This window comes from Danio aesculapii, chromosome 25 (assembly GCF_903798145.1).
Source record: "Danio aesculapii chromosome 25, fDanAes4.1, whole genome shotgun sequence".
NCBI lineage: Eukaryota > Metazoa > Chordata > Actinopteri > Cypriniformes > Danionidae > Danio > Danio aesculapii.
The window spans coordinates 23,925,792-23,943,909 of record NC_079459.1 but is presented as its reverse complement, the minus strand read 5'-3'; the positions used below and the strand labels follow the sequence as shown (position 1 = coordinate 23,943,909).

Sequence of the window (18,118 nt, the reverse complement as noted above, 5' to 3'; positions counted from 1 at the left end):
CTTCTCCACCCCGTGTCGTTCTCTCTCGCTCCATCACGTCCTCTTGAAACTGCAATCTATCTGCTGTCCCGTCTGCCGTCTGTGCACAAAACACTGGCGCTTCATCTTCTCCTCTTCAGCCTGAGCTGCGCCACAATGCTCTACAGCGGTGCAGGTGGCTGGAAAATAAACAATTGATTTATTCACATCTTTACATCGAAGTTGTTCACAATACTTGTAATTTGTCAAATGTGTAAACATATAGCTATGGTTCGTACTTCTGTCTTTGGATGTCTCTGGGACAAAGTAGATGTAGGAACTCTAGAGCTTTAAATAAAAGTGAAACCATCAAGAAAAGTCTGACCCCTTCTATGTTTACAAATTCAAGCGCAGCCGTTAAGAGCTCATTTTTGGCGGGACGTTTCTGAGTTCTCTCAGCCTTCAAACAGTTTGTTCTTCCGAGGTAATCTGGAAAAACGTTCAGTTCTGCTAATACATTGTAAAAGCTCGTCTTGCTCATTCAAATGAATTAAAATGAAACTCATCAGCAATTAGGGAGGCTTGTAATAACTGATTAACCATTAACCAAAAGGGTGCTTAACCGGTCAGTTAAACTATAAAAAAAAAAAAAAGAATATATATACTGTATATATATATTTTTTTTTTTTTTGCATAAGTCAGTCAATGTTTACAAGTTTCTGCATTTTTTCTAAAGACTTATTTTGTGTTCAACAGAAAAAAGATTACACTTGAAAACGTCTGTTTAACCACTTATCAGTATATCAGTGAGATGTTGCAGGTGTTCCAGAAGTAAACTGGGAAACCGGGTTAACCTTCAAACATCCTGCATTCACACAAACCTCATTATCCTGTCACCTTCTGTCTGTGTTTACCACACTCCTTACCTATCTCACTCGCGCTATTTGTTTTTTTGAGGTTGATAATCTTAACCATAAGCTTAACCCAATTCTAACCGCGAGTCTTAAACCTTAAACAGCCCTTTAAAAGTGAAGAGCAGCCAAATTGTCCTTACTTTACTCTCTTGGTGCGCATTCTCATGGTCAAATCCCTCACAAAAATAGTTGTACTAGTTCACACACACACACACGCACGCACGCACGCACGCACACACACACAAACGCGCTACAGGTGTTTCCAGGGGAAGCAATGCACGACACGTTACAGGACAGGAAGTGACCTGTTTCGTTTTCTGGAACATTTCCTGTGAAGAACACTATTACTGGAAACTAAAGCAAGCTGAGAACGGTGTGCGTGTTTGAGTCATTAGGCAGGTATGGTCATGCAAGTCAAATCGTTTTGGTTGTTGTTACCCTTCAGCTATTAGCAGAAAATGAGTTCACACCTCGTCGTCATCTCTCCACCACAAACAAACACCCAGAAATGATGAACCACGAGTCTTAAACCACTAGTTGTTATGCTTGTTTACTGGAAACCAACCCACCTCTTTCAACCAACTGTCTTCTTGCGTGTGCGTGTGCGTGAACTGAGGAGCGCAGTGTTTGGTGAGCTTTTACTCACCGCTGCCTCCTGCTGGCTGACAAGCCCAATGACTAATACACGGTATGATGCTTTTATGAATGTGCAGTGCCAAACATCGCAATTCAGAAAATAGACGTGAATTTTCATAGTGTTCATACTATGAAAGGTGCAGAAAATGTACATTTAACAGTCAGTTTAAACCTTGATTTCATAAAGTGGACAGGGGGAATGTGATAAAACAGGAGTTTTGAAATGGGAACCATGTGCTGGATAATAATTTTTGTACATATTAGTAGGCATATTCATATTTTTAAATATAATATATTTATTCATTCATGTTTTTATGAATGTATAACCATATTTGGACCATAAGTTTTCTGAATAATAATAATTGTAAAATCCCATGATAAATCTGTTTAAGACATTGATAATTTAATAACTTTGTGTATTTAACATTTAAAATCATTATGCTAATACACTGTAAAGAAGTTATATAATCAATTAGTCTGACAGCTTGTGTTTTTAGATCATTGATAACTTATTTAACCAAGTTAATCGTGTTCTAAATTAATTAATTAAGTTACACAAGCTATTTTAAGTCAGTTTAACATAATACAAGTTCAATGAACTCAAGGTTAATTTAATTCAGCTTATAAATGTAAGGCAACCAGGAATTTTGTACAGCATACTAACCTTATATTTATATTAATATCTAAATTTAAAAATGTACATTTCTTTTCTTACAACTGAACATGACTGCTTTTTGTAAATTAACAGGTGTAAGGTGTAATTATCATAGTTATGCAATGCAAATTCATGATATGATTCTTCAGAAATTATGATATAATATGCTGATTTGCTGTTATTATTAATGTTGAAAACAGTTTTGCTGCTTGAAATTGTTAAGGAAACGGTTTTATTTCAGGATTCTTTTATGAATAAACAGGATCTGCTTTTATTTAAAACAGAATATTGAGAACAGAATATTGAGTATATTTAATCATTCCCTCGTATTGTTTGTTTTGATCCATCTATCTATCCATCCATCCATCTATCTATCTGCTTTGATTGAAGATCACTAAATAAAAAAAAAAAAATCTGTCTATTAACTTGCACAAATTAATTGTTTAACTAAAGAATAACAATATCCGCTATAGTAAACATTGTAAAGTTGTTTTCACACAGACTTTATTGCATCTTCGCTGAATAAAAACCCACATTTTTGATTAACAGTGTATTCTAGATGCTCATTATGAATCTCTCTCTCTGTGTGTGTGTGTGTGTGTGTGTTACAGATGACGTGTTGTCAAGAGACGCAGGAGAATGTGTAATATGTCTGGAGGAGCTACAGCAGGGAGACACCATTGCTAGACTGCCGTGCCTCTGTATCTATCACAAAAGGTGAGCAACAACACAGTTTATAGTTTTTTAGAAGGCATTTTATATGAATAAAGGATTGGTTCACTCAATATATTTTAAAGGGTTAGTAGTTAAAATCTGTTATCAATCACTCACCCTCATGTTGTTCCAAACCCCCGAGACCCTCGTTCATCTTCAGAACACAAATTAAAATATTTTAGATGAAATCCAGGAGCTCTCTTGTCCTTCATAGACAGCATTGGGTGTTCAAAGAGACTTTCAAAAGGTGGAAGAGGAATCAAAAACATCTTCAAAACATTCCATGTGACTTCAGTGGTTCAGCTGTAATCATACAAAGCTCATAGAACACTTTCATGCGCCAAAATAAAAACTACTTTGTTTAGCAATGTTTGCTATTCCTTGTCAGATTGCCATTGTGAATTTTACTATAGGTAATATGATGTATTGCAGTTAGAGTCAGCAGCACAACACGCAAGCATTGTTTTGCTCAGTAAATTTGCACCCTAATCTGATGTGCAAGATATAGACGAACAAAGACATTTTTGGTGCATAAATTGTGATTTAAATAACTGTGAACATTGCTGAAACCCAAAAAAATCAAGTTGACCAAGACCACTGGAAAGAATTTCCATACAAACTAACTCAATCTGATTGCAACACATATCAAAGACATCTAAATGAATCAAAAGCAGTACAAGACGCAACCATACAGAGATTGATTGCTCAAGCATATCTGTCTTTTTCTTCAAAGTCACTATAAAAAGTGAAAAGGTAAACACATTTTTATATAAACATGTTACATCTACACAAGTTAAGTCTTTTCAACTTAATTTATCAGAGTTCTGAACAATAAATAGGGTTAAAAACATAATTCTTTTAGGTTTAACAAGTTGAAGTAAATTGTTTATTCCTTAAAAGGTGACGTACCCCCTGAGAATCAAACATATAGAGACAGATGAATGAATAATGTACTTAATTTTTTAAAAATGTTTGCATGAAGATGATTAGTTTACTGTGGAAGCCTGTTCCCACCTCTGAATAAAATTTTTTAAAAGGTTATTGCGGGTTTTTACCTCAGAATTGCGTAATATAAAATTGCAATTCTGACTTTTTTTCTCAGAATAGACAAATATGAACTCACAATTCTGAGAAACAAAGTTAGAAATCTGAGAAAAAGTCACAATTCTGTGTTATAAAGTCAGAATTATGATAAATAAAGTCGCAATTACGTGATATAAAGTCAGAATTCTGATAAATAAAGTCGCAATTACCTGATATAAAGTCAGAATTCTGAGATTAAAAAGTCACAATTCATTCATTCATTCATTTTCTTTTCGGCTTAGTCCCTTTATTAATTCGGGGTCGCCACAGCAGAATGAACCGCCAACTTATCCAGCACATGTTTCACGCAGCGGATGCCCTTCCAGCTGCAACCCATCTCTGGGAAACATCCATACACACTCATACACTACGGAGAATTTAGCCTACCCAATTAACCTGTACCGCATGTCTTTGGACTGTGGGGACAACCGGAGCACCCGGAGGAAACCCACGCAAACTCCACACAGAAACGCCAACTGACCCAGCCGAGGCTTGAATCAGCGACCTTCTTGCTGTGAGGCGACAGCACTACCTACTGCACCACTGCGTCGCCAAGTCACAATTCAAAAGTGGCAATTGCACAATGTAAAGTCAGAATTCTGATAAAGTTGCAATTGTGTGATATAAAGTCAGATCTCTGATAAATAAAGTCGCAATTGCACAATATAAAGTCAGAATTTTAAGATAAAATCACAAGTCTGAGTTATAAAGTCAGAATTATGATAAATAAAGTCGTAATTGGGTGACAAAGTCAGTATTCTGGGAAATAAAGTTGCAACTGCACAATATAGTCAGAATTTTGAGTTAAAATATCGAGTTATGAAGTCAGAATTCTGATAAATAAAGTCACAATCATGTGATATAAAGTTAGAATTCTAATAAATAGTCACAACTGCGTTATATAAAGTTACAATTCTGAGATAAAAAGTCACAATTCTTAGTTATAAATTCAGAACTATGAGTAATAAAGTCGCAATAGTGTAATGGAAAGTCAGAACTCTGATAAATTAAGCTGTAATTGCACAATATAGTCAGATTTGGAGTTAAAATGTCCCAATTCAGAGTTATAAATTCAGAATTATGATAAATAAAGTCACAATTATGTAATATAGTTAGAATTATGATAAATAGTTGTAATTGCGTTATATAAAGTCAGAATTATGAGATAAAAAGTCACAAATCTGAGATATAAAGTCAGAATTATGATAAATAAAGATGCAATTTTGTGATATAAAGTCAGAATTCTGATAAATGAAGTCACAATTGCTCAATATAAAGTCAAAATTCTGAGAAATAAAGACACAATTGCACACTATAAAGTCAGAATTCTGAGAAATAAAGTGGCAATTCAGAGTTACAGTCAGATTTCTGATAAATAAAGACACAATTGTAAGATAAAGTCAGAATTCTGATAAATAAAGTCACAATTCTTATAAATAAAGTTGCAATTGTGTAATATAGTCAGAATTCTGAGATAAAATTAAAATTTTGAGTTATAAAGTCAGAATTCTGATAAATAAAGTCACAATTGCTCAATATAAAGTCAGAATTCTGAGATAAAGTAGTCATTCTGAGTTATAAAGTCAAAATTCTGATAGTCACAATTGTGAGTTATAAAGCCAGAATTCTGATAGTCACAATTCTTATAAATAAAGTTGCAATTGTGTGATATAGTCAGAATTCTGAGATAAAATTTAAATTTTGAGTTATAAAGTCAGATTTCTGAGAAATAAAGACACAATTGCTCAATATAAAGTCAGAATTCTGATAAATAAAGTCACAATTGCACACTATAAAGTCAGAATTCTGATAAATGAAGTCACAATTGCTCAATATAAAGTCAGAATTCTGAGAAATAAAGACACAATTGCACACTATAAAGTCAGAATTCTGATAAATGAAGTCAATTGCTCAATATAAAGTCAGAATTCTGAGATAAAGTAGTCATTCTGAGTTATAAAGTCAAAATTCTGATAGTCACAATTGTGAGTTATAAAGCCAGAATTCTGATAAATAGTAGCAATTGATCAATATAAAGTCAGAATTCGTAGATAAAAAGTCACAATTCTGAGTTTGTCTCACGCAATTGTAAGATAAAAAGTCACAATTATCTTTTTTTTATCATTATTCAGCGGTGGGAAAGGGCTTAAAAACTTAAAAACAGTGTATTTAAAACATTTGTTTACTCCAAATAGCTCAACTTCTACCTGAGGGTGAGTAGTTTTCCCACAACAGGCATGTTGTTTTTAGCTGCTGCCTGTCAGATAAACACTGAAATTATAAACAAAGTCACCTCATCTAAGCATTCACAACGAATAGCGTTTCAAATGGACAGTTTCTGTCTCTTCCCACGGCCTCTCAAATGTTTGTAGCCCCATTTATCCAGTGTTTTTTTTTTTCAGTATATGATGGCGGCCATTACAGTTCAATACGGGCATCAGAAATGTCTCCATTCAGCAGATTATTTGTTTGTGTGTTGGAGGATTTTCTCATGCCTTTTTGACACCTATACCCATATTATTGAGTTCAACATAATATCACATGCACTCACTAGATCAGGACACATCATTGTATTGGATGTTTGGTAGAATTTTTTTTTGTATCTTTAGTTTAGCACACCATGAATTAACACTATAATCCTGATGCGTGTGGTAATGGCAAACCTTCTAATGTTAAACAGGACAGGAAATGTTTCAGCTGTTAGCCATTCAAACGAACCACTGCGTTCTGTGCTGAACACGAAACGCAAACCTTGTCATGTCCTATATATAATTATGTTATTATGTAACACTATGATTGGCATCTCATGTCTGTATATGGCGTCTCAGCAGGAGGCTTCTGGCTATCGAACTGTAAGGTCTCAAATTGCAGACACCTTTAAAAGTGAACCGATTAGCTGGCTGGTATTCATATACACTGATACATAACCAAACAAATATGCCACAAGCAAGTTTTACGCTCATACCTAACCAGGCTTGATGCATTAAAGTGACAAACAATAAATCCTATCACTTCTAAGTTAATCGTAATGGTTTTGGCCAACATAAGCTCATTCTGAAAGCGTAGTCCTATATACATTTCTGGAGATCGCGAATTATATAGCCAGAAATTCGTTTGGCTGAATTTCGTTTTTAAAACAAACGCTACGGGGCGGTATGATGCTGTTCCTTTTCGCGTTTAACAGATGACCGCTTTACCTTCATGTGGACACCGTGGCTTTCCCGCGGTTATCAGTTTGTACAGTTAGCTCGCCATGTACGTTGGTGGACTGAAGCAAAAAAATCCACGATGACAGGGTCAGAGTCCGGCGAAGAACGGTTCCAGAAAGTGGGTTAGACCAAAACAGAAGCCAAAAAATAAAATAAACAAGTAAATGACAGAGTGAGAATGTGGTAAAATCTGAAAACTTGGTAAAAATCAGTCTAGGGCTTTTCTTTTTCTGGATTGCTTTTTAAAACCGTCAATTGGGTTTAGGGAAGTGGGTAGGGGGTCAATCTGTGATTTTGAAAACACTATTGTTTGGGTTTAGGGAAGTGGGTAGGGGGTCAATCTGTGATTTTGAAAACACTATTGTTTGGGTTTAGGGAAGTGGGTAGGGGGTCAATCTGTGATTTTGAAAACACTATTGTTTGGATTTAGGGAAGTGGGTAGGGGGTCAATCTGTGATTTTGAAAACACTATTGTTTGGGTTTAGGGAAGTGGGTAGGGGGTCAATCTGTGATTTTGAAAACACTATTGTTTGGGTTTAGGGAAGTGGGTAGGGGGTCAATCTGTGATTTTGAAAACACTATTGTTTGGGTTTAGGGAAGTGGGTAGGGGGTCAATCTGTGATTTTGAAAACACTATTGTTTGGGTTTAGGGAAGTGGGTAGGGGGTCAATCTGTGATTTTGAAAACACTATTGTTTGGGTTTAGGGAAGTGGGTAGAGGGTCAATCTGTGATTTTGAAAACACTATTGTTTGGGTTTAGGGAAGTGGGTAGGGGATCAATCTGTGATTTTGAAAACACTATTGGTTGGGTTTAGGGAAGGAGGAGGGTGGGTCAGTCAATCGGTCAGTCAGTCAGTTGACAGCGGCCTCTGGTGGATTTACGCAAGAACAGCAGGTGCGAATGGCACTCACGAGAGAAATTTGAGATCTCAAAAAGCATACACAGCGGCCTCTGGTGGATTTGCGATAACAAAAACTGCAAAAAAAAAAAAAAAAAAAAAAAAAACGCAGCTCCTTGGACATATTTGGTGCTCTCCAGAAATGTATATAGGGGTACATTTTCACAATGAGTCTGGGGTTGGTTTTGGCCTTTGACCAGCTGTAACCAATAAAACATCTGGGCCACTTGTGTGACCTATTTATAAGCACAAGCTTTAGTGTAACTTTAAATAAATTAATTTAGGCATGACATTTAAGGCCTTGATATACTTACAGTAGCCCCTTTCACATAGTAATACCAGTAAATTGCTGTAAAATTACTGAAAAGATTTTAAAGGCGCAGTATGTAAGTTTGACACCCAGTGGTTGAACTAGGTATTGCACTCCTGGTTCAAAACACACAATCGCAGGTTGCCAGATTGACGACATCAAGAGGAGTGTGCCTGATTATCAAGCTTAAAGGCTGATTTAAGTCATGTTCTAAATAAAAACAATGACAAGCGATAGAAGGAATATTTTACATATTAAAATGAGTTTTTGTCCTAAACAACACCTGAAATTTATATTTTAGAAATGGCTTCTATTCCTTGTTGTTTCCTCATGTACACCTTATGTGCTTTATTCGGTGTTAAATGCTAATAATGTGAGTTTGAATGCCATTTTACATGACATTTATTGCCATACTACGGAAAGTAGCAGCAGATAGTAAATTAAGAATTGCGCTGTTTATAAAGCAGAATTCTGGCAATTTACTGGTAATGTTACAACTTTTAATTCCAGAAAATTGACAGAACACATTTTTTAAATAAGGGTCTATTCACACACAATCTCTTCACAGCAATTTACCAGTAATTTTACAGAAAAGTGTGAAAGTAGCTACCGAAGTTTATTTTTGTACTTCAAGAAATTAAATCTTTTATTTTTGTCTTTATTTTTGAGAACACCAGCTTAAGATAACTTTAAAGGGATAGTTCACCCAAAAAATTTCATTCTGGCATAATTTACTTACTCTTTATTTGTTCAAAACCTATTTTGAAAATGCTGGCACCTATTGACTTCCATAGTTTTTTTTTCTTTTACTAATTCTGAGAAATAAAGTTGCAATTGCACAGTATAAAGTCTTATAAAGTCAGAATCTTGATAAAGTCGCAATTGTGTGATATAAAGTCAGAATCTAGATAAAGTCGCAATTGTGTAATATAAAGTCAGAATTCTGAGATAAGTCACAAATCTGAGTTATAAAGTCAGAATTATGATAAATAATTGCAATTATGTGATATAGAGTTAGAATTCTGATAAATAGTTGGAACTGCGTTATATAAAGTCAGAATTCTGAGATAAGTCACAAATCTGAGTTATAAAGTCAGAATTCTGATAAATAGTTGCAATTATGTGATATACTGTAGAGTTAGAATTCTGATAAATAGTTGTAATTGCATTATATAAAGTCAGAATTCTGAGATAAGTCACAATTCTGAGTTATAAAGTCAGAATTCTGATAAATATTTGCAATTGCGTGATATAAAGTCAAAATTCTGAAAAAAATAAAGTTGCAGTTGCACAATATAAAGTCAGAATTTTTAGATAAAAAGTCAGAATTCTGAGTAATAAAGTCATAATTTTGATTAAGTCTCAATTGTGTGATATAAAGTCAGAACTCTGAGAAATAAAGTTGAAATTGCACAATATGAAGTCAGAATTCTGAGTTATAAAGTTAGAATTCTAATAAATAGTTGCAATTGCATTTTATAAACTCAGAATTCTGAGATAAAAAGTCACAAATCTGAGTTATAAAGTCAGAATTATGCTTTATAAATTCAGAATTTTGATAAATAAAGTGATATATCAGAAATCTAAGAATTAAGGTTGAAATTGCACAATATAAAGTCAGAATTTTGATAGTCACAATTCTGAGCTATAAAGTCAGAATTCTGATAAATAGTTGCAATTGCGCGATATAAAGTAAGAATTCTGATTACGTTTGAATTCTGAGAAAAAGAGTCAGAAATTTGAGTTATAAAGTCAGAATTTTGACAAATAAAGTCGCAATTGTGTGATATAAATGTCAGAACTCTGAGATAAAAGAAAGAAATTCCGAGTTATTAAGTCAATAGGCGGCAGTAGCCAGCATTTTTCAAAATATCTCCTTTTTTGTTCTGTTCAACTGAAGAAATAGGGAGGGAAGGAGGGTTAGGGAGAATAAATGATGAGGTAATTTTTATTTTCTGGGTGAACTATGACTTTAACGTTGTTCCAGTAAAATTACAGTCCTAATTAGGATATTTTGTTTTTATTTTAGATCTAGTAGGGGTCATTTTTGCTTTTTTCATTCCTGAATACTCCTAAAGTTCTAAATACTTGTAGATGTGTTGTGTTGTGTGGAGAAAATGCACGTTTATAATGTTTATATCTCTGCTGTTCCCTTTAGCACTATCAATAGTCTATTTTACAGCATTTTTAATTCAATTATAGTGCTTTTGCTTTCTCTCAGCATGACGTTTTAACAACCATGTCTTATTTTCCTGACAATAAAGTATGTCTGGTAGCGATTCTTGCACCATATCTGTATATTAAACATAAAATACATTCTTATTGGCGGTGACTTTGCTATTTCCTGCCGTCTGTGCACTTTTTAGCATGGACAGAAAAATGATCTGATGCTGGAAATCTTAATAGCCTTATATAGAATCGCTTAAAAGCATTATGCTAATGGGAATATTGTATTTCTGACATCAGTTACATTAAAAAGGACTCCAAACTGACATTGTTAGCATCTTTCTTTCATTAGCTGTATAGACTCCTGGTTTGAGATCAACCGCTCCTGCCCTGAACATCCTTCAGACTGACCTCCATCATCTACTTCTGCTACCACTGAGAAAGGTGAACACAGTCTCATTATTATTCACCTACATGCAAACACATGGCTTAAAGGGATAAAGATGTAATCATTTACACACCCTCCACTTTTTCCGCACTAGTATTTTGATCTGTTAATCATAAAAGAAGATATTTTGAAAAATGTTGGAAACCTGTAACCATTGACATCCATTGTAGGAAAAACAAACGCTAGGGTAAGTCAATGGTTTCAGGTTTCTAACATTTTCTAATCTTTTTTTGGTTAATTTTATTTCAGTAAATAATATCTTTAATAACCTGATATTTCAACTGATCTTTACTGCATTACTTAAGAGTGTTTTAGATGTACAGTGCATCCGCAAAGTGTTCATAGCGCTTCACTTTTTCCACATTTTATGTTACAGCCTTATTCCAAAATGGTTTTTTTAGGTTTTTTATTTTTAATAAATTTGCAACAATTTCATAAAATCTTTTTTTTCACATTGTCATTATGGGGTATTGTGTGTAGAATTTCGAGGAAATAAATGAATTGAATCCATTTTGGAATAAGACTAACATAAAAAAATGTGGAAAAAGTGAAGCGCTATTAATATTTTCCAGATGCTCTGTAAAGTAAATGTGAAACTATCACTTAAACCTCCCCAAATAGTCAAATTAATTTCTGCTATTATAAAGGAAGTAACAAAGTTTTCACACTCTTTAAATGTGTTAACAAAGGTCTAGAGCTCAAACCACTTTAAGAGCCATTTTATTATTGTTATTATTATTACTGCATTATTACTTGTTAATTTGTGCATATACAAGTTTTCAGCAATTACATACATTACAAGTTAAAAGGTTTTACATTAAGTCCTCTATAATGACTTTCTGTACTACAAAAATCTTAAACATTTCAGAATTCAGGACACCTTGATAGTATATTACAATAATAATTAGTAGTAGTAGTAGTAGTAGTACACTGTAAAAATGCTTTTCTTACTTATTTTGTGTCTTGTTTCTGATCTAACAATTCTTAAATCAAGAAGTATTTTCTAGATAAGTAAAACATATTGTCTTGTTTTAAGAATTCATGTCAAACTTAAGTGAGTTTTTCCTTAAAACAAGCTAAATAATCTGCCAATGGGGCAAACAAAATAATCTTGTGTCAAAAGAAAAACCAAGATTAGTTTGCTTACCCCATTGGCAGATTCTTTAGCTTGTTTTAAGGAAAAACTCACTTGATTTTGGCATATTATTTCGGAAAACAAGACAATATCTTTGCTTGTCGAGCAAAAAGTTATTACCAAATTTGTAAGTTTTAATATTAATGGCAATTATTGTCTTCATGCCGACAACCCACACACCAATTATGCCATAATCTGCCAAACTTCCCTTCTGCCATTTTGATTTTGTTTAAAAACTTTCTTTTCAAAAACTCCTCCAAAACCAATTTACACCAAATTGATTGTCGACATGAAGCACAATGCTTTATGATTTAGGAATTTATAGATATTTGGACTATAAAAAGGACAAAAAAATGTAAGCAAGAAAAGCATTTTTGTAGTAGTAGTAGTAATAGTGGTAGTACTGGTAGTATTAGTATTAGTAGTAGTGGTAATGGTACAGTATAATACTGTTATTATTAACCCATTAACAGAAATCATAACTTCATAGTTGACCTTTTGCACACAGTAGTTTAAAGTTTCTCATCCATGTTCCTGGCGGACCACCAACACTGGTGATAAAAAGATAAAATTTTTAGATAAAAAGTCAGAATTCTGAGTAATAAAGTCATAATTTTGATAAAGTCTCAATTGTGTGATATAAAGTCAGAATTCTGAGAAAAAGTCACAATTCTGAGTTATAAAGTCAGAATTATGATAAATAGTTGCAATTATGTGGTATAGAGTTAGAATTCTGATAAATAGTTGGAACTGCGTTATATAAAGTCAGAATTCTGAGATAAGTCACAAATCGGAGTTATAAAGTCAGGATTTTGATAAAGTCGCAATTGCGTGATATAAAGTCAGAATTTTGAGATAAAATTCACAATTCTGAGTTAGAAAGTCAGAATTCTGATAAATATTTGCAATTGCGTGAGGTAAAGTCAGAATTCTGAAAAAATAAAGTTGCAGTTGCACAATATAAAGTCAGAATTTTTAGATAAAAAGTCAGAATTCTGAGTAATAAAGTCATAATTTTGATAAAGTCTCAATTGTGTGATATAAAGTCAGAACTCTGAGAAATAAAGTTGAAATTGCACAATATAAAGTCAGAATTCTGAGTTATAAAGTCAGAATTGTGATAAATAGTTGCAATTGCCTGATATAAAGTCAGAATTCTGAGATAAAGTCACAAATCTGAGTTATAAAGTCAGAATTATGCTTTATAAATTCAGAATTTTGATAAATAAAGTGATATATCAGAAATCTGAGAAATAAGGTTGAAATTGCACAATATAAAGTCAGAATTTTGATAGTCACAATTCTGAGCTATAAAGTCAGAATTCTGATAGTTGCAATTGCCTGATATAAAGTCAGAATTCTGATTGCGTTTTATAACGTTTGAATTCTAAGAAAAAGAATCAAAAATTTGAGTTAGAAAGTTATAAAGTCAGGATTTTGACAAATAAAGTCGCAATTGTGTGATATAAATGTCAGAACTTTGAGATAAAAAGTAAAAAATTCTGAAGTATAAAGTCAATAGGCGGCAGTAGCCAGCATTTTTCAAAATATCTCCTTTTTTGTTCTGTTCAACCGAAGAAATAGGGAGGGAAGGAGGGAGAGGGAGAATAAATGATGAGGTAATTTTTATTTTTTGGGTGAACTATGACTTTAACGTTGTTCCAGTAAAATTACGGTCCTAATTAGGATATTTTGTTTTTATTTTAGATCTAGTAGGGGTCATTTTTGCTTTTTTCATTCCTGAATACTCCTAAAGTTCTAAATACTTGTAGACTTGTTGTGTTGTGTGGAGAACTAAAATGACCACCAACACTGCCACTGCATCCAAAATCGCCTACTACTCAGTAGGTACTGCATTTGAATTTACTACTTGACTGTTAGAAAAGTAAGTTCTATATAGTATGAATGTGAGAACTATTAATGGAATTCGGGCATACTACATCCGCCATTTTGTCATGGTCATCTGATCTACCTGCGTCAGTTGCGTTGCTTCACTCCCATTCATGAATTCTCTTGGGGTGCATCATTGGACAATGCAGCGTCCATCGCATTCAGAATCTCGCCGGAAGTAGTCGGTCATCCGGCTACTTCTCATCTAATGTTTTTCGAAGTCTATGACTTTGGACGTACTCGGCTTCCATATTGTTTTTGGGGGAACTATATAGTGTGGAAGTATGTGATTTCGGAAGCAGCCTGCATGTTTAGGATATTTCCTTGTCTTTCACGCCCATTACAGGTCTTTCAGTATCTACTAAAGAGCTGATGATATGAATCAGGTGTGTTTGGTTAAGGGGACATGGGAAATGTGCAGAGCTGGAACGTGGTTGAGAAACACTGCAGTAGTTTACCATTAAAACAAAACAAAAAAAAAGTTTGAAGATGTATATTATTATTATTTTAGTTCAAATACTTTGCTCATTTACATTCACTAAATGTAATGCTCAATATGATATGTATACATCACCTAGACCAGTGTTTCTCAACCACGTTCCTGGAGGAGCACCAACACTACATGTTTTGGATGTCTCCTTTGTCTGTTACACCCATTTCAGGTCTTTCAGCTTCTGCTAATGAGCTGATGATCTGAATCAGGTGTGTTTGGTTAAGAAGACACGAGCTGCATCCAAAATCACATACTTCCATACTAAACAAAAAGAAAAACAGTGTGCGAGCCGAGTAGTAAATTCGAATTCATAGTATGCAAAAAAAGTACCCGGATGACCTACTACTTCCCGCGAGATTCTGAAGTGCGCATCCGATGCGCGCTAATGCTATCCCCTGAATCACTGCAAGAGAATTCATGAATGGGAGTGAAGCAACACAACTGACATGGGTAGGTCACGTGATGACAAAATTCATACTACTGACATTCATACTGTATAGAATGTACTTTTCTAACAGTCGAGTAGTACAATCACATTCAAATGCAGTACCTACTGAGTAGTAGATGATTTTGGACGCAGCCATTGAAAATGTGCAGAGCTGGTGGTCCTCCAGGAACGTGGTTGAGAAACACTGACCTACACCACTGAACTAAACTACCTCCAGAAACACAAATCAAACATGACATCCTTAGACTCAGAATAACTCCTATTTTCCGTCTTTCTCTGTTTTCCCAGGGCACTTTATGGATCTAATCCTGGATATCCTGACACAAAAAATAACCAAATAAAAATCAGATCTACCAACCAATTTGATCCAAACCTACGGAAACGGACATGTGTCATCACGGAAAAAAAACTGAACCAAATGAAAAGCGTTCATCCAGCCGACACCGTCATTACCACCACTTGCATCCCAGAATCTCCTGCCCGCTGTGCTAGAGACTGCTAACTGCTAACCGCCCCAACAACCAACTGGCTTCGGAAAAAAAAAAGAAAAGAAACGTCTCGCTTACTTGCCCCACTTTACATACTCTGTGTTTTTAATCGACGTCTGTGTGTGTTCGGTCTGCATTTTGACCCAGTCCTTTCTCCTTACGTAATCAGATGGGAGGAGAATAGGCGGGGCAACACAAGAGGCGGGTTTATTAAAGGGGCGGGGCACATGCAGAAATCAAGTAGAACTCAACTCTCAAACTAATCCAGACGCCTGTCCTGTCAATCAAATGATGCTGATTAAATGGGTGCGGCGAAAGAGGGCGGGGCCTCACACCCACTCTGTGGGAGGAGCTTTCACTCATTAGTGATGTTTTGGACAGCCGGTGGATGTAGATTTACTTATTCTGTGTGTGTGCATGTGTGTGATCATGTGTCCACAGGCAGGGAAATGTGTAAATTGTGTTTCCTGTTAGTGCCAGAGGAAGTCCAAGACATCAGCATGGGGGTCATAAACAGAGAGGGAAAACAAGCCTCTCGTTCTGTCTTCAAATGTTTACAATTCACAGTAGATGTCTTTCCCCCCCCTCCAAACGATACAAAGCTCAAAGCTATTTTCCTAGTTTATCTGAAATTTCTGGGCTAACACTGATCGTAATATTCGGAGAGTTTCCCTGTAAAAGCCTTGAGTACGTATTTGGTGTGTGTGTGCGTGTGTGTATGTGTGTGCGATTTCAGCTTCTGTCCATCTTTCCCATGTTTTCTGTACGTGACCGACCAGCTTGAGTCTGGTAAGCTAATGTTGCTTCACTACTGTATGTAAAGCCCAGATATACTGGTGTGAATCTATTACAAGATCATTTCTATGATCTGCATTTACTTTTTATTTTGGGAAAAACTCTGTGAGAAACCCTCACAAGAAGTCTATTTAACCTTCAGGATGCCTATGTCTACTGTATAAACAGGCAGCAAGCACTGTTAGAGAATAATGTTGCTGAAATTGTACAAAAAATAAATAAAAAAAAAGGAGAAAAATAAAAATAGTAGGAAAAAATAACCGCAAGAAGATATTTGACAACCTATTACTTTTGTGTTGGATAGAAATAGAGCATTTCTGAGGTGTTTTTTTCCTGCTTTGTGCCTGTAAATGAGGGCATACAAACAGCATCCATCAGAACAGTGGATAATAATTTCGCCTCGCCGTGTAAAACAAATCAAATAATAAACAGAGTCAGGTAGCGTAGTACTATCTCATGCGGCGCGAGCTGCGGAAAGTGACTCGGCACTCTCGAAACCCATCCTTTTATTACTTTGGCGTCTTATTTTCTCTGTTTTTTCTTTTCTTTTTCCAAGGACATGAACGGATGCCTGTTTTTTAGGAGGTACAAACTAAGTGTCTGATGATTTTGATGTGCAATCTGTGGGATGAGTAATAATGATGATGATCATACATATAATTAAAACAAGATGAAATAAGATCAGATGTTGCTTTCTTTTTTTATATTGGTGCACTGCAAATATACGAAAAGATCAAATGTAGCGGGGCGTTTAGACCAGTGTTTCCCAACCCTGTTCCTGAAGGCACACCAACAGTCCACATTTTCAACCTCTCCCTAATCAAACACACCTGAATCATCTTATCATAACATCAGAAGAGACTCCAAAACCTGAAGGTAATGGGTCAGATAAGGGAGACATCCAAAATATGTACTGTTGGTGTGCCTCTAGGAACAGGGTTGGGAAACACTGGTTTAGACAACATGGTTTCAAACCAAAAAAAAAGGAAAACTTTTTTTATGCATTTTGGCTGGGGTGGTCCACTATGAGATCATATTTAAAACTTTAGTTGATGTGTAATGTAGCTGTGTGAACATATCATCTCTGAATGTAAGATGCTCAAAGTTAATGTAAAGGGAGACGTTGGCTTTTACAGAGTTAACTTGGCAAAGCCTACAGCGAACGAATTTTGGTGACTGCAAAAAAATACATCCGGATTTCAGGCATTTGCCACGCGCACACACCCTGCGCATCAATGGGGTGTGGCCAGAGACACTGTAAGGTTATAGTAGATTAAGCTAAAATGCCGTTCAAATGCTGCTGTTTCCACAGAGCTTGTTCTGTTTCTGAGCTTCCAAATGACTTAACACAAAGACAGAAGTGCTTACAGTTTAATGTTAATTATGTTCCAGAGAATTATAGAAATATATGAAGAGTTCAGATGCAAAACCCTCTAAATCCATCAGACCTCTTTTCTTGTAAACGAGCATTTTCTATCAGGATGATATAATTAGGTCCAGAAATTTCAGTTTATATGTAATGATGAGGTTATTAGCTGGTAAATAAAATACCTTTTTTTCCATAAACGTCACTTTACACAATTCTTTGGTTTTTAACAAATTAGATTTTCTTTTGCGTCAAAACCAGCTAAATCCACCTCTGCTTTTTTTGCAAAAACCTCTAAATCCACCTACTGGAACAAGTACACACCGTGTAATTAGTTGAAATATTACAAAAGATGCTATTAGAAATTGTTTTTACAACATAAAACACATTACACAAACCACCTAAAATTAAAAATCAATCTGTCAAGTAAGTGGCGGTTCATTCCGCTGTGGTAAACCAGGAAAAAAGCAGAAGGAAAATGAATAAATGAAATCTGTCAAGTAAATGCATT

The 18,118-nt window shown here is 34.9% G+C and overlaps 1 protein-coding gene across 1 annotated transcript in view; it reads left to right on the top strand.

Annotated features, from left to right (window-relative positions):
• znrf1 (zinc and ring finger 1) overlaps positions 1 to 16,920 on the top strand; it is a 67,880-nt gene extending 50,960 nt beyond the window's left edge. The window contains exons 3-5 of the mRNA XM_056451698.1: positions 2,775 to 2,880; positions 10,897 to 10,988; positions 15,247 to 16,920. Of these exons, the coding sequence (XP_056307673.1) occupies positions 2,775 to 2,880; positions 10,897 to 10,954 (164 nt within the window). The 3' untranslated portion in view covers positions 10,955 to 10,988; positions 15,247 to 16,920. The remainder of the gene's footprint in view (positions 1 to 2,774; positions 2,881 to 10,896; positions 10,989 to 15,246) is intronic.
• The last annotated feature ends 1,198 nt before the right edge of the window (positions 16,921 to 18,118 follow it).